The following is an 18,552-nucleotide window of genomic DNA, read 5'->3' on the forward strand; positions in this document are numbered from 1 at the left end:
TTTGTAGAACTATATATTCCCGATCAAAGCAAATAGGAACACAAACTAATTTTGGTCCTCATTAGTTCTAGTCAAGAAGAGTTAATGTTGTTTTCCAACATCACTAGGAATAGTCCCCGACCAAAGGTAGGGTTCTTGTCCCTGTCCCTAGGTTTTTTTCTGGTTCGGGGAGGACGTCTCCAGCGTTCCAACAATTATGCTCCTGGAGTGGCTAGTTCCTAAGAAGGGTGTGTGCTAGCTACGCTTTACACGTTTTTTTCCTAGTGAGGGATCTCTATTAGAAGCATGATCTATGTTATCTAGCTGAAGGTTACAATAATATTTGCAGGCGTAATATTGCTCATCATTAGAAAATTTATTTATTCAAATTTCAAAGAAGCCCAAAAAATACTTATCTTGTCGGGAGAACCGCAAATTAGGCATGTGCAGCCTCTTTCCAATTTTCTCCCTGATCGACCATGTAAATAGGGAGTATTAATATGATTCTTCAGATCATAATCTCCAAGAAGCCCATGGCTGGCCATCTACCAGTCTATTTTTCTTCTCATACGACTTTAGTTGTCTCCTTTAAGTTTGTTGCTTCTGCATACCCTCACTTCGAGTGGTATAGCCATAGAACTAATGTACTTGTGGTGGACTTACTAGATCATGAATGACATTTTGTCTCTATCATGTTTGACCGCATATTTCTATCTATACCAAGGGTAAATTTCCATGACTGGTGACGACGTGCGTCTGACTAAGGTCAGCATAATCTTCTCAAAGTTCCTCCCTTTCTCCACGACTTTCTTAACATGTCCGACATTGGAGAACTGTCCCGTGTATAAGAATATAATAATTCTTTGAATGTGTTAGTTGTGGCTTCAACTTTTTAGGAGATTTCCTCTTTCTTCGTTGTGAAATTTATCGAGTGTTGGGATTGATGTTCTAATTACGATACACTATGGTGAAGTTGAATCTGAGTGTATCCTCATTGGTATGGAGTCATCTGATAATTGTGTTATTTATCTTATAAGGTAATTTGGATCGTACCTTCATGGATCTTATGAATTATCCTCAAGCTGAAAAATTCCTTGGAATCCCATTTGGCATCCTTCCAACTTCTTCTTCATGCATGTCAAGTTTAATCCTATCAACTCCCTCCAGATCTTCATCTCTCTTATGCTTTCTCTTCTTCACTTGTTAGTAGTAGTAGTAGTAGATTTTCATTTCACAGGGGAAAGTTATGGAGTCGTTGAAAGCTAAGAGGCTTCCATTGCTGCATGGACTTAGATCTAGTTGAGGACTCCTAGTTGTTTGAATGTGTTGGTGTAGAGGACGTTACACGAACTTCTGTCGTATACAAAGAATCATGTTATGGTGAAATCTATGACAATGATCATTATCACTAATGGTAATTTTGTGTTTCTGATTTCATTAACCTTTCTACAATTTAGAAGTCCTAGCATCGGTTGATCCTCACTTTGAAATTTGGTATCAGTCCTTGCTTGGATGAGGTGCTATGGTGGTGGAGTTTCGATAGATGTTGCTTTCGTGTGGATCTTGTCGATGATCGAGAGTTGAGGTAGATCAAGATCGAAGAATTTAATAGAGTGCATCAGTGAGATGTAGGAGGTCACCACCTCCATTTCTTGATGTTCTGGAAGAGTTTTTATTTTGGATCGAGGATGATCTATTAGTGGAATTTCGAGGGAATCAGGAGTCAGTTCCCACAAACGTCATCATTATTCCATTAGGGAACCATAATTGGTATTGATTTATGATGTTGGACTCTAGAATAGGCGGTGATAGTCTGCAGTAAGGTGGCGTTAGGTGAACCTACAAGGTTAGCACTCCAACGGTCAAGTCATTTCAGAGTTCATAATAAGTATAGTAACACATGGAACTAAAAAAAGTGTGTTGGATATATACCTTAGATCGTCTCCATTGGGCCTATGCATGAGTTAGTCTTTATATTCCAAAACAAATATATATATATATATATATATATATATATATATATATATATATATATATATATATATATATATATATATATATATATATATATATATATATATTAAAGTATAATAATTGAGAGAAAGAATATGCTCACGTGGGGATGGTGAGATATTATGTGCATTAAAAGAAATAGACAATAGACTAGTTTGGGTGACTAAGCCCACTTTGGGAACTAAGGCCCATTTCGGGGGACTATGTTCACTTTGGGCGCTCATGCCCATTTCGGGTTCTCGCTTAGTCTTCCTACACTCAGTTTTCTATGTCCATTGGTTATTTTTTCTTAGACCATTCCTTTTTAGACCCAATAAAATTATCGTAAACATTGTCTTGAGGGTAATATATCCCTTCACCTGGATCTGCTTGCTAGAGAAGCCAACTAATGAGCCATGAAATGCTCAAATTTTATTTCGATCTAATTCAAGTCTTTCAAATGTATCCTAGTAAAGGATATATGCAAAAATACTTTAGTCAATATGCATTTGCTTGATCTCCCAATCATCACACCGTGTCGTTATGACCATAAGATCACTATCATGAGGATGAATTTTGGTGGTTTCCTTGTCATATAAGGTGATTTCGGGTTTTAGAGCGTTCAATGAGCTTGATTTGGAGATGAAGGAAAAGTCTTCCAACATTAGAACTTGTCGGATGTATCTTATGCAAGAGGAGTTGGATTTTTTGCCCCTAGTAAACCTTCCAGCTATGGTATTGAGAGTGCGGTGAATTGGTCGTTCCTCATCTCTCCCCTTACTCTTTACCCTTTTAGGATATATGGCTTCCTAATGAATCTCTCCCTTGAGGTTTGGATCTTCCTTCTAATAGGTGGGAACCTCTTTAACATACTTTTTAAATGACTCTATTGAATGAGTCGCTCGATCTCTTTTTTCAATTTGTAGAAATCTTTTGTGTGATGTACCTTCAGTTTATGATACTTACACTATCCATTAGGGTCATGCCTTATAGTGTAAGACCTGAGAGCTGGTGGAGGACAAATATTATGAGTGTGGAAGACTTTATGTTATATTTTTTTTCGGAGATTATTCAGTGACGTGAAGTTCTCAACAGGTCTTACACTGTGTTTGAAAATTTCCAAATATCTCAAAGCCGAGGTCTTAGACTTGTACAAAAGTCAGACAAGTGTCTACTAAAAAATAAATTTTTTCTTTGTTTCGATACTCTTGGAATCAATGGTTGACACCTGAATGACACTTATAACACATACGTCAGACAATTCAAAGAAGTATTCAAACAAAAAATTGTTTTTTTCTTTGCTTCAACATACTTTTATACATATTTTGGACAAATCTCACACAAATTTAAAATTGTTAAACGTGTATTTAAGCAATAAAGAATTAAAGACGTTAATTTTGATTAGAATATTTTTATTTTTTTTGTATATAAATAGATGAATAAAATTGAAATATTCTCTTATACATAGTGGTGTCGATGTTCTATATTTTTACATTATCGATATTAAAGTGTCGGTGTCATGTCGTGTCCCGATATCTTTGTCAGAGTCGGTGCTTCATAACTTCCAACCCTTTAGGCTTGTAGCATCTGTCCATATAACCCAATAAATTTTAGTCTTACCTTTAGTCCCATTCTTTATCATTTTCAAATAATTGGCTGTTCTTCTATATTAAATAAATGAACCGAACTGAATTACTTAATTAAGCAAAAGATCATAGAGTTAATAGCAAGCAAAGCTCCAAAACACTAATCACATATTCTTGCAATCACAATAACATGTTTGATATTTCATCTCCTCCATCATTACTTTTTTTTCTTTCACAATTCACCCACACGACACCTCATTTACCCATACTTACACTCTTCCATAAACATAAATATATATATATATATATATATATATATATATATATATGTATATATATATATATATATATATATATATATATATATATATATATATATATATATATAAAACTTGCTGCCACTCTAAGCAATTAACAAAGGTGTCCCTTAGAAATATATAACATCTTGTGCATCACATCAAGCTAAAAAAAAACACCAAAATGACAATCATCATGAGAAAAACATTGTTAACACTATTATTGTTATCATCAATTTTCTCAATAGCCAACTCATCAAAAAGAAGATCAAGATCTTCCAACAACAACATAGATTGGTGGTGTAACCAAACACCACACCCACAAGCATGCAAATACTACACAAAACAAACCCATTACTATCACAACAAAAACATCAAACACAAATCAAAATTCCGAGAGATTCTCATCCATTTAGCATTAGAAAGAGCAGTGATCATGCGAAACACAGCACGCGAATTCGGACAAAACAACTCGATCATAAACAAGAAACAGAAAACGGTTTCACGTGACTGTTTGAAACTCTACGACAACACAGTTTTTCATCTCAACCGAACATTCTCAAATCTCCATGTCAAGAAAACATGTTCATCATTCGATGCACAAACATGGTTAAGCACAGCTTATACAAACATCGAAACATGTCGAAACGGGGCATTAGACTTAAAGATTCCAAATTTCATCACACCGATTATGAAAGTAAACATGACAGAGATCATAAGCAATGGTTTGTTCATCAACTGGGAGTTCGTTAAACGCGACGGCCGTGTTCGCTACACCGACGATGTTACCGATGAGGCATTCCCGAGATGGTTTTCGGTTCGGGAGCGGAAGCTTCTGGAAAGTTCTAGGGTTATTAAGGCGAATCTTGTTGTCGCGAAAGATGGTTCGGGGCATTTTAGGAAAGTTCAAGAGGCTATAAATGCTGCTGGGAGGAGAAGGATTAAGACAAGATTTGTTATACGTGTGAAGAGAGGGGTTTATAGAGAGAATATTGAAGTTGGGAAGATGAATGATAATATTATGTTGGTTGGTGATGGAAATAGGAATACGATAATAACAAGTAGTAGAAATGTTAAAGCTGGTTTTACTACCTATAGTTCTGCAACTGCTGGTGAGTATCATAAGACTTATCTTTCTATTTTCTCTTCCTCTGTTTCTTCTTTTCTTCCCCTGTTTTTAGAATATGAAGTTAAGTATTTGTTTATTGTTATATACACCCTATGGTCACTCCTAAAACGTAAAGACTTTATGCGGTTTTGATCGGTAAATGTGTTGCGATAGCGATTGCGAAGCATTCACAATGTGAGTCAATCGCAATTTCTTTTGGTTTAATATCTTACGTTAACGAGTTCATTTTAGTATTTTAACTTCAAAAAGTAGCATATCGATGTTTAAATTTTTCAAAATGAATAAATTTTAGGGTCTTTTTCGTCTAACTAATGTTGAATTTAACGATGGATTTGTGAGTTTTTATATCGTTAAATTAATGAAAAGTAATAAAATGATATGTTTTGAAAAGTTAAGGGATCAATATAATATTTAAATTAAATAACTAAAATGAATATGAGGATAGATTACGAGATCAAAAAAGATATTTAACCATTGACATAAATAGTCTCTTCGACCCTGTAAATTGACGTGTTTTTGTTTTTAGTCCTTAAACAGTTTTTTTTAAATAATCATTGTATGTTAAAGTCATTTTGATTTTAGTCCCTTCAGTGAAATCTGTAGGAAAACTCAAAAGAAAATTTGCAGATTTTAAATCTGTCAAAAAATCCGCAGAAAATCTGCAAATTATCCTGTCGATTTTCCTTTCAAGTACTAAAATAAAAAATGTTTATCATTCAGGGATTATTTCCAAGAAAAAAAATGGTTTTGGGATTACAAACAGAAAACACGGCAATTTATAAAGACGAATAGACTATTTAAACCTTAATCATTTCTTTTTCATCATAAAAATGATGTATAACGGAATCAATATAAACACCTTCCGATATTGTTTTGTAGTGGTCATTTTTTTTAGTAACAGGTCTTTTTTCAAATTCATTGAATAACTGATGTCCGGGCATTAACATAGAAAATTGCAATTTTTAAGGCGCGGACATTAACATAAAAAAATTACAATTTCAGGCGCGGACATTAACATAAAAATTGCAATTTCAGGCGCGGATATTAACATAAAAATTGCAATTTTTTCAAATTCATTGTTTTGTCCCGTCTTGTTTTTTCAGGCGCGGACATTAACATAAAAAATTGCAATTTTTAAGTTTAAAAGTTGCAATGCCCACTGGTCCGCTCCGCCATGTCCTATTTTTTCCGAGCTTTTGCGAGCGCGGACTTTAACATAAAAATTTACAATTTTTAAATTTAAAAGGTGCAATGTTTGCACTCGCCCCGCACCCGCGTTCATTTTTTTTCCGGGGTGGTGCAATGTTTAGGCCCTCACCCTCAACAAAATTCGCCCCATCCCATTTTTTACATACTTTTATGAGGTGGGCCTAATTGGGACAGACATGTCCGTTTACGACCCTTAATTAAATATATTGGTTATTCAATAAATATAAAAATATAATATTTATTTACAAGTATATGTTAAAACTACTCGTCTCATATAAAGAAGCATTGTATATTTACTTATTTTTGTGAATATAGGAATTGATGGTCTTCACTTCATCGCACGCGACATTACATTTGAAAATACCGCCGGACCTCACCGAGGTCAAGCAGTGGCGCTAAGATCGGCCTCTGACCTCTCTGTCTTTTATCGTTGTGCTTTTAAAGGCTACCAAGATACTCTTATGGTTCACGCACAACGTCAATTTTTTAGAGAATGCTACATCTATGGCACTGTCGACTTCATCTTTGGCAATGCAGCTGTAGTTTTTCAAAACTGCATAATTCTTGTAAGAAGACCTCTAAACGGCCAAGCAAACATGATCACAGCTCAAGGTCGAGATGACCCATTTCAAAACACTGGAATTTCAATTCATAACTCTCAGATTAGGGCCGCGCCAGATTTCAGGCCCGTTGTTGGAAAATTCAATACTTTCTTGGGCCGGCCTTGGCAAAGATACTCCAGAGTTGTGGTAATGAAATCATTCATGGATAATTTGATAAGCCCAATGGGTTGGTCTCCATGGGGAGGTAGTAATTTTGCTCAAAGCACTCTATTTTATGGAGAGTATAATAACTTTGGGCCGGGCTCATCAACAAGAAGTAGAGTAAGATGGCCTGGTTATCAAGTTATGAAAAGCCCAGCCCAAGCATCACCATTCACCGTTAATAGCCTCCTTGCTGGTGCCACGTGGTTACCTTCCACTGGTGTACCATTCACTTCTGGCCTTTAATTAATAATTGTCCTAATTAAGTTTATTGTTTTCATTGGTTAAATTAAGTTATTATTTTATTGTAGTTTGTATGTACAAATAACACAATATTCTTTTGTACATTCCAAAAAAATAATTAAATTACTATCAGTATATTTATTCTTGTGGAAAGATTGGTGTATCCTTTTATACTTGTGCATACACCACTTTTATATTTTCTTAATCACAGTTTATTTTTTAAGAATATTGTTTTATTTTTTCTTGTCATGAGATTATTGTTTTATTTAATTATATAAAATATGCATGTTTAGTTCGTCTCGTTTATTTTTCAAAGTATAACTCACTTACAATTTAATTATTTTTGTTAATTAATTATTTGATAACGATGCTTTATTTAGGAAGATTTTTTTTCTGTGAATTTATTTGATAACAATTATAATGTGAGGTTTAATTTTTTTTTAATTTTAACAAATGTTTAAACTTTATTATCAATATAGAGTTTGAAGGTTCTAGAATATTCTTTATATTTTAATAACGTAAATTTTGATCGAGTGTGCCACTATGGTATGTTTATCTCTTGGTCCATCACCTCTTGGGATTTGAGTGACCCAATTTCTTACAAATTGGGCCTTGACCTATAGCAAAATAATAAGAGATTTCTTATTGTACTCTTAGTAGTGCTTAGACACTTCGGTAAAAAATCAATAATGTTCATAAAATTCGAAAATGTATTTTCGGATGTATAAAAAATGTACACAACTTAGTCAAGTCTCAAAAACAGACCAAAACGAAAGTTGAACAAATCTTAAAATGTAGTTCTGTAGTTATTACGAAAGCATATATTTGAAATATTCTATGTTTTTTCAAACCAGAAACAAATGCAGAAATAAGAAGAATAACATAAAGTAACATCAATCATTGTCATCAAATACATAAAAAAATATGTATTATTACATAGATAATCGTTAAGATAATTTCATTATCAAATGATGGGAGAGGACGTTTCAACATCTTTAGAATATCTTTGGTCGATCTTACAACCTTCGCATATACCTTAATCAAACCTTTTATTTCATAACAGTGAAATGTACTCCACATAACAGTTTAATCTTCATTCGTCTGCAGCTCAAACTTGTTGAAATATATATTTCCTTCATTGTCAATTGAGGGTGAACGATAATAAAGCTTCACAACTCTTCGATTGTTTCGGTATCACAATAGATTCTCTAGTGTGGATTTTAGATCGACAAGATGGGTGATCTCTATGATCCTAAATTCAAGAGGGGGCCTCTCGGCGTTGAAGTTGACGAATGCGAGATATGAATATTGAAACATTTTGAGGTGATTTTGCTAACAATATGAGGCTCACCCATATATATATATATATATATATATATATATATATATATATATATATATATATATATATATATATATATATATATATATATATATATATATATATATATATATATAAGCTTTAGAGCAATCCATAAAAACCCAATTTTATCTCAGAGGATATTACGAATATGTACTTCCGGATTAATCATGTTTCATTTAGTAATTAACGTAAAATAGGGTTTCTACGGAAATACAGTTCCAAATTATCCCCTATTAGTATTTTTTTCCAACAAAATGGGATGACTTCGGAAAAACAGTTCTAGATTAATCCTTTACAGCAATTGTTCATACATAACCTGTTATGGAGACCATGTTTTAAATTGAAACAAACAAATTTAGAAAAATAGAACAATAAATATTTAAACAATTAATGTTGAATAAAAATTAAATTATATCAAAATGTATTCGGTTTACATCGTTGATAATATCAATCCAACATTACATACAAAAAACTGATCCACCATTAAATACATTGTTAGATAAAAATTAAAAATCATTGAAATATATGTCACCATCTAAATCTATAACTATGGGTGGTTCCGCCTTTGACTTTTGCTTATTTGATTCTCTTTCAGTCTCGCTCAACTTGGTGAACTCTTCCATCCTATCCATAAAATAATTCAGCCTAGTTTCAGTTTCCTTTATGGAATGAGTTTCCTACTCCGATGATATTCATGGTATATGACATTTTGGTTTCAAATAAACTTAAACAAAATGTAGTGATTTTGAAATCCACCCAATGCACATAATGCGTCTTGTTGGATTTTGAGGTGGGCCACTTTGAATTTGAAAAAAAGTTTCTGAGAAGCTATATCTTGTCAAATAAATACACACTTTATTATATGCACTTGATATAAGATTACCCATTTCAATGAAGCACCTCCGTTTTTTGTCCGATGTTGGATGCTAACACAAGGAATAAGAGATGCATGAATTGTATCGAAATGATATTTTTCTCTCGTATAGTTGTGTGTATGAATCCTTATGTGCCTTCAAATCTTTGAGAAGTTGTTGGTTTACAAATGTGTGATTCTTCTCTCTTTTATGGAGCAAAGTCGAAATAACAAGATAAATGCAGTTACCGCCACCCTTAACATCTATAATTTATTCAATGTATTTGTGTATAAAAACTAACATCTCTTCAATATGTATGATTTTTGGTAAATGTGGTGAAGGAGATGTTTTGCTATTGCGAGCACCTTTTGTCATACCCCGATTTTGGTCCTGAAATTTTTTCATTTTTCATTTGGCACTTGGCCTAAAGTTCATTTGCATACATTCATGACCAAAGTCAACTATATGACCATTGACACTTTCCAAGTCCTAACTCATGTTCATGTTCACTTTTAACCATGCCCATTATAAAGTCCATTTCTTTATTTTGTTCATTTTCATTTTAGACCCTATTCTTCTTTCACCTTCTAAACCATTTTTATCCTATACCATACATAAACCAATTCAATTTCAATATGTGTAATCGACCACTCAATTTCTCTTCAAACCATACAATATTGTATTAAACCATTAGTTCAAATTACAAAATAAGTCATACATTCACTTTTCCATTTTATTAACCTGTAACCATCAAATTTCCAATTCAACCATACATACATTCATTTTCAATTTCATAAACAAATATATCCAACAATTATGAGCATAATTATGAGCATTTGAATTCCATAACCCATAATACATTCACATTTCTATTCTAATTACATCCAATTATAAACCACAACTCATATAAATCACCCTGTTATGTGTACAACCGACATGTAATGCGGCTAATATTCAACCATACACAAACCATTTCGAGCCCAATTCAATACACCCAATATCAAGCTTAATTACATTAAAATTCTAAGCACTTTTTATTCAATCATTCAATTTAAATCCAAAACTAAAAAGATTACAATCATCATTCTAAAATCATAATCTAATCCTACATCAGTCCAATGCCACGAACCAATCACTTTGAATTCAAACTCCAAAGCGGCTTCATTGGCATTCCAATTGAAGGTCCAGAACATGAGCACCAAAACTTCAAAACAGTTCCAAAACGGCCCTTGGACCCGAGCTAACTCACATACTGCATCGCCGAGTCAACCTGCAATTACAACAACTGTTAACCAGCATCCCCGTGACTAACAGAACTTATAAACTAACCTTTAGAAAAGAGAGAGCTCCATAGCTATTCAATGACCCCGCGTTTTTACCATTAACCAAAAAAGGAACTGTTTTGGAGGCCCCAAATTGTTTTTGACCCGACCACTTCATGGCATGAACCCATTGTGAATTCCCTGCCACATGAAAACGTAACAGAAAATTCCGGTTAGAATTCGAGCTTGTAATTTAGGCTACTCACAAATTCGGTTTCAAAATGGTTAAATAGCTAGGATAGGATCCATCACCAAGCCAATTGTAAATAAGATCGGATTCTCCGGCATATATAAGAACCTTGATTCCATCCTCAATAAGTGCTGGAATATCTTTTTCATAGTTTAACATCCAATCTTGAACCAAGGCAGTAGGCACTTCACTGCTGCATGAAACAAACTTTATTTTCCCAACACCCAACACATCCTTAACTGTCTTCTTATTTAAAAATTTCTCCAAACTTGAGAAGTCATAACACAATTATCCTTCACATTTCTTTCTGATGTCGTAGTACTGCAGTTTTCAATATACCAATTTCTTTAAAATATAACTAGAAATTTATTTAAAATAAAATGAGTTTTGTTCAGTTACGATTACTTACATTAATGTTGCCAGCAATGGCTAAGATATTAGTAAATATCAGTTGACATTGTTGTAAGGCTGTTTCGTAACTTTCTCCACCTTTACTCACTACAATTCAAACATATACTATAACAAATTAATGTCATTGAGAAAATATATTAATTTAGTAGTAAAGTTATTTGTAATTTCAAAAGACAATTTCATATGTTACACTTTGTACTAAATAGTATATTTCATAAAGATAGAGAAATTATTTCTTCAAATTCCACTATGCTACTTGACAATTCTAGTAAAATGGATTGTGATTAGAGTGTAAGGGATTTTGTACCATAATTTTTTGCGGCACCTACACAAAATGGGATCAACTTGTTGATATCTGCTTGATCTTCCTTTGTGATCAGTTTGTTATCAACTGCAAACTGAGTATATGCTGGGTACTGAATTTCCGGGTTGGTCAATCCATTACCAATGGCAAAACCCTATAATTTTAATGAAATCAAAAGAATCAAAACATAAAAAAATACAACATATATTAAAGGTTGCATTAAGATCTTTCATTTGGGAGAGAATCACTGTCAAATGCAACATTAGGATATTGTAAGACCTTGAAGTTTATAATATTTCCTTCTTTGTTTTTGTTTCCTTTGTGAACCCGGGATGCGAGAGCTGGAATATAGTGTCCAGCATATGATTCTCCGGTAATATAAAAGTCATTCTTAACCAATTGAGGGTGTTCCTTAAAAAATGCCTGTAATAATTTAAAAAAAAACTCAAGTTAATGTCATATAATTTATACACATTATGTGATTCATATCTTGATCACTTTCTACAATGCTTATAGGAAAAATGATATTTTATATACCTGCAAAAAAGCGTACAAGTCATTGCTAACACCAATTCCATCAGTAGGAATATCAGTCATTAAGCTACCCTGCATAATGAAATACCATGTTCACTCAACCCGTGTTCATAATCGAAAAGCTTTGCAAATAACCGAAGTTTTAATTTTCACCAGTCTTCACTACAGTAAAAACAAGTAAGTTGGTAAGGCGTTAAAACTCAGCAAATACCCCAAAAAGGATTAGGACAAAATTAGAAGAAGAAAGTGTGGGTTCACATTACCGTTTTCGAATTAAAGTCAAATGAGGCAGACCAAAATCTGAGCACCCTAAAGGGATTTCGCAGAGACGCCCTTTTGATCTCCATAGGCCAATCTGAAACCCTAGTTGTTGAGTATAAAAGGTGAGAGGGGAGAGGACGAAGGGAGGACGAAAAAACCCTAATTCTAAAAATGGTGAAAAAAACCTAGAGCTAGAAAATTTGAGCGGCAAAAGAGAAGAACCTTAAAAAGAAAACTTTGAGGCGAAGAAGGAAGATCCAAGCCCCACCGTCGCCGCCGAACCACTGCCGAAGGTGAGCTTTATTGTTTGAATTTCTTTAAAGCCATTGGGTTTTTGCATGTAGAGTGAAAGTAGGGAGTGCGAGCGATTGAGAGACGACGAGAGGTTAAGGATTAGATTTAGAGTGAGAATAGGGAGTGCGAGCGATTGGGAGAAGACGAGTTGAGATTTAGAGAATGAGAGTCGTCTTCATGAGGAAGACGAATGAATTTCTGGGTTCTGTTACCGTTTCTCTCACATTCTCTTCTTTTATTTATTTTTTAAAAAACAAACATTTAAACCATTTAAAACTTAATACGTTTAGTCTTCCTTTGCACCTTTTTATTAAATAGTGTATGTTAATATATTGTTTTTTTGTGTTCCCCATTCATTTACTAGCCATTAATGTCTTAAACCCAACAGCCAGGCGGCTAGGGTTACCCTTTGGGATTCTTCCATCGTTTTAATTAGTTGTCCATTAACATTAGCCCACCTCTTTTAATTAGTTTTTATTCTAAACTATCTTCAGCTATTCCTGTTCATATATTCAAGTTATCATTAAGATAACAGATGACCATAAGTGGCCTAGTGGAGAGGGAGCAGTTTCACTTTCTTTAGTGGGATGGGTTTGATACTTGGGAGTAGCATATCTCCATACTTTTATTTTTTATGCTTACTATTTCATTTAAATTGTTATAATTTCTTACTCTTTATTTTACTTTTATATTTTTATTAATTTAATTTAATCATTATTTAGTTGTTTAGATTTTTAAATGTTTACTTTTTAGATTTAATTAATGGCTGACTTTCCTGTATTGGGTTTTATTCGATTAGTCGATTTTTGTGTTAGTTAATTAGGTTGTTTCTACCTATGTTCATACCTTTGCACCTTTAAATAATCACTTTCAAATTCACCAAACTTCCAATTTAAATTTCACTAACTTTCCATAGTTTCAACATTTAATTTCATTTCCTCCCATTAGAATCTAGCATTCTGGTGGGAACTCGATTATATATATATATAATTTTGACTTCAAATAAATTTTGTAACCAAGTCAAACTGTCTCAAACCATTTATGTGAATCCATCCTCGATCACATATTGAAAAATATTTTCTTAAATCAAATGCAATATTAAAACTGTTTTTTCTAACAACTACTGAAAAAGAGGGCCATTGGAATCTAGCATTCCGGTGGGAACCCTCGAATGGATTCCGAGCCACGCGTTTTGGGTTAACCGTTCATTTTTTTCTTTCGTACCTAAAACAATTTAATTAACTTGGACAAAATAAGAGCCGTTGGGATCAAGCATTCTGGCGTAACCCTTTGAACATTTGATTCTCATCAAGTGTTCGTTGTCCATTAAATAATTTTCTTAATGAATTCGAATGAAAAAGGACCATTGGAATCTAGCATTCCAGTGGAACCCCGAGTGATTGATCCCGAGGCTCATGTCTCGTTCTCATCAAATATTCGTCTTCCAAACTCAAAAATACTTAATTCCTACCTTAACACTTTTTCAATAAAGATGGAAATGGAACATGGTGTATACCGTGCACTCCTGAGATTAAGATTCAGGATGGATGCCTTGCCTATCTTAGCTCTCGCCATCGTTTAAAATTGTCAATGCGGTTTCTTCAAACTCCTTTCTCAATCAAATTCAAAACACTTAATCTTTATTAAACACTTTTGTCAATAAAGATGGAAATGGAACATGGTGTATACCGTGCACTCCTGAAACTAGGATTCGAGATGGATATCTCGCTCATCCAAGTTCTCGCCATCACTCAAAATACATCCAACCAATCAAACTCTTTTCTCGCCGCCGTGCGACTAATCAAGAACCTTTTTCATAAACGAAAGACATATTGTCTTAAGGTGATGCAAGCAATGTTTCGGCCACGATTGTTGAGTCGAGATAAGTGACGTTTTTCCGAATGTAGATTTATAAATCCATTCGATGTGTGGTATACGTCCACTCCTCATCTGTTTTGGGTAAAACAATGTTTTCGTCGATTAATACAATATAGCTTTCGCTAAAATCGACCAACAAACAAATATTTTCTACCCAGAACTACGAAAGCCTTGACTTCTCTATTGAGATACGTAGGAGCAGGATTTATCTTGTCAGACCCACCAATAAAAAACTTAGGTTTAGTCCCCTTTATTGCAAAAATCCAAAAAACATCTTCCCTTTTCTTTTGATCCTATTTTTATCTCCCTCATAATAACTTGAGAAGACTAACATAAGCTAACATTCAAAACGAAATTAACTAAACGGTTCCCGTTGAATACAACGGACGTGAGGGGGTGCTAATACCTTCCCCTCACGTAACCAACTCCCGAACCCTGATTTGGTTGCGACGACCATAATCATTGTCGTTCTTTCTTGGGTTTTATCGATATTTCCCCTTTCCTTTTTAGGAATAAATAAAGTTCGGTGGCGACTCTGTTCAGACCATCATTGCGAGCGTGCAATTGCGCTTCGCTTAAAGTCGTATCCCCATTTTTCGAGGTGCGACAGATGGCGACTCTGCTGGGGACTCAATCCCTAAGTGAGTCAACCCTAGTTCAGTTAAGTTTTCGTATGTGTGTTACCTTTATTTGTTTATTTTTCTTCCTTTGTTATATGCTTTCTTTATCTCTATTTTATGGCATTTTTATATCTGTATATATATCTATGTGTGGGTGTTGGGATTTTGATATCATGAATAAAGCTCTACACCCGAGCTTTGGAAAAAGAAGAGAGAACACATAAGTTTAGAATTGGAAGTTTTGTAGTGTTAGTCCCTAAGGGCCACTCCTTGTGTGCCTAGCATGAAGACTCCCATAGAGTAGACCTGTTTGTAGATCTCGTTATATGACAGCTAGCCTGTTGCATGACGTTGATTCATGAAGGGTCCATGACTCTAGGAGCCCCTCTTAGAACCAGTTATTGCTTTGGTGGTTGCGTAATGATGGACTCCAAGGGCCTCTCCTTGTTGCACCCAACATTAAAACCCCGCTTAGAAGAGATCTTTCGTCACTCTTGTCATAAAGCGGATAGCATGTTGCATGATGTTGATACGATTATGGTCCATGACTCTGGGAACCTTATCTAAAACGTAGAAACTATCCTGTGAGTGGGTTTAAGGGTAACCAACTTAGAACTATCTATTAAGAAGCCTACCAAATAGGGTGTTTTGAGTTACCTTATCCCAAAACCAAATACCATGCCTTCATGATCATTTGCATAGCATCATGACACTCATACAAAATTTTGTTTTCAGGGAATTTTCGAACACGCAGTTGTTAGCACAAAAAATTTGTAATGGGTTCAGAAAGAAGGAAAGCATTATCATTCAAAGCCAAAATGCCAGATATTGCCAACATATCAAGACTTTTGAATGAACTTCCCGCATGCTTCAAGGTTACTTTGCAAGGAAAGTTTGGCCACATTTTGGATCTTCTCTCAGTAGATGTTCAAACACCAGCCATCACCGCTTTAGCTCAGTTCTATGATCCTCCGCTTCGAAGTTTCTTATTCCAAGACTTTCAGTTGACTCCAACCTTGGAGGAATTCGACCGACTCTTGGGATTTTCTATGAAAGGAAGGACACCGTATAATAGGATTGGTCAGGTACCTGAGGTAGAGATGCTAGCCCTTGCCCTCCACATCCCCATATCTAATGCATTGGCTAATTGGAAGAAAAGGGAGAATCTCTTTAGTTTTTGGAGGGCTTACCTAGAAGAAGAAGCAGAAAGGTTGTTTGAGATACATCATTGGGATGCATTGGCAAATATACTAGCTCTTCTCATATATGGGCTAGTATTGTTCCCAACCCATGAAGGTTTTATAGATTCGGCTGCCATAAGTATCTTTTGGGCCGTTTGGAAGGATAAACAAAGTTTGGTTCCTCCACTATTAGCTGACACTTTTCATGCTTTGCATACTCGACATCAAAAGAAGAATGGAATGTTGATATGTTTCCTTCCATTGCTCTATAATTGGCTTATCTCATATGTATTCAAGCCTGATGCTCACATCAGTGAAATGTCCAATGGGGAGTGGGCAAGAACTCTGGTGTCTTTGTCTAGTAAGGATATCATTTGGTACCGACATAAGCTGAATGTCGAAGAAATCATTATCAGTTGTGGTAGTTTCCCAAATGTACCACTAATAGGATCTAAAGGTTGCATCAGCTACAACCCCATGTTAGCTTTGCGACAGTTTGGATACCCTATGCGTGGGAAGCCCGATGATAAAAAGTTAGAAGAGATGGTTTTGAATGATATGGGAACCAATGATCCTTTTCTCCTCCGTAAGATCATTCGATCTTGGGAAAAGGTGCATACTGTCGCATTACGCGAAAAACCGGCGGGAAAACAAAACAACAGAGCCGCCACCGTGCGTTATTTATCCCAAAAGAGGGAAAGGAAACGCTCGAAGTAAACCTGGAAAAGACATGGTCTCGCGACCAAAGAGAAAGGGATCGGGAGTCGGTTATGCGAAGGGAAGGTATTAGCACCCCTACGCATCCGTCGTACTCGACGGGATCCACGCACAAAAGGAAGGAAAATGGTTGCTAAAACACTGCTCACAGACACAAACACTGGCTGAAAGAGACACAAGAAAACAAACGAAACTGACTCGGCAGGATATCGCATCCTGGGCCTACGTAGTCTATCAGGCATAGACATCAGAGTCGACGTAGTTCGGACTAGGGGGAAACGTGCTCGCTAGGATGTCGCATCCTATGCATACGTACCTTCTCGGACAGGAGAAGGATCAGAGCACTCGTAGCTCGGCTAACGCACGCCAAACAAAACAACACAGGAAATCGACTGCCAATCGCTGGACTTACGTCAAACTCCACACAAACAGGCAAACATGGAAACCGAATGCCAATCGCTGGACTTACATCAGACTCCGAACCAAACAAACACACTGGAAACCAAATGCCAATCGCTGGACTTACATCGGACTCCAAGCACACAACAAGAGGATACGGAATGGCAATCGCTGGTCTTACATCCATCTCCTAACACACACAAGACAAAACAAACAGGCGCCCGGAGAGATCAGCTCATCTCCTGCCTACGTACCTCATCTGGTATGAGGATCAGGGCGACGTAGTTCCCCTACGCAGGGACAAAGGACTAGCCTAACCAGATACAAAGGGAGACACAAACTACTAGGGAGACTACGACTCGAGCCTAGAAGTTGTGATGCATCATAGCCCTATGTTAAGGTTGCTATCTAACTTGCACAGGGAGCAAGCTATCCTATACATCACAGGCAAAGCAAACAATCACACAAATAGCACACACTATATGCAAACAAAGTGGGCTCACACAAGGGTTAGGCTGTGAAACACAAGCCAACTGTAATCGGGTGATGTTAGCTCTTAACCCTAACATTGAGAGTTAGGGTGAAGCAGATGAAATGGGAAGTGAGGGGTGTGCCTCACAGCTCTTATCCCTGGCCTGGGAGAGCTTCAGACAAAAGAATGTGTGGGTTCAGAAAGTGGGAACCCTTCTACACATATGACTGACACAACTGTACAAGGATCTTGGGTTAATATCCACAATGCATCAACATGTAATGTGAGCAAAGGGATGACACACTGAATAGCAGGAGATGGATTGCACATCTCTTGTATCTGCCAATTGCCTTATCAAAGGTCTTTTCCTGCTTGGGGATAAATATAAACAATCACAAGCATTGCCTCTTAAGGAGGACTTCAGACAGGTGCCTGACCAAATAACAGGCCAGGTCTTCCAGACTACATGGAGTTAGAGACATTATACCTCAATGCTCAATCTATCAAGCAAAGCAAAAGCAAGTTCACAAAGGAACTATAGCAACTAAGGTACC

The 18,552-nt window shown here is 35.6% G+C and overlaps 1 protein-coding gene and 1 pseudogene across 1 annotated transcript; one reads left to right on the forward strand and one right to left on the reverse strand.

Annotated features, from left to right (window-relative positions):
- The first annotated feature begins 3,972 nt into the window (after positions 1 to 3,972).
- LOC127107112 (pectinesterase) lies at positions 3,973 to 7,288 on the forward strand. Its single transcript, XM_051044386.1, has 2 exons — positions 3,973 to 4,965; positions 6,507 to 7,288. The coding sequence occupies exons 1-2, from the start codon at positions 4,038 to 4,040 to the stop codon at positions 7,199 to 7,201; spliced, it is 1,623 nt and encodes a 540-aa protein (XP_050900343.1). The 5' UTR covers positions 3,973 to 4,037; the 3' UTR covers positions 7,202 to 7,288.
- Positions 7,289 to 10,425: 3,137 nt separating this feature from the next.
- Positions 10,426 to 12,986, reverse strand: LOC127107382 (serine carboxypeptidase-like 48; annotated as a pseudogene).
- Positions 12,987 to 18,552: the final 5,566 nt, after the last annotated feature.

The sequence above is a fragment of the Lathyrus oleraceus genome, chromosome 7, assembly GCF_024323335.1.
Source record: "Lathyrus oleraceus cultivar Zhongwan6 chromosome 7, CAAS_Psat_ZW6_1.0, whole genome shotgun sequence".
Taxonomy (NCBI): Eukaryota; Viridiplantae; Streptophyta; class Magnoliopsida; order Fabales; family Fabaceae; genus Lathyrus; species Lathyrus oleraceus.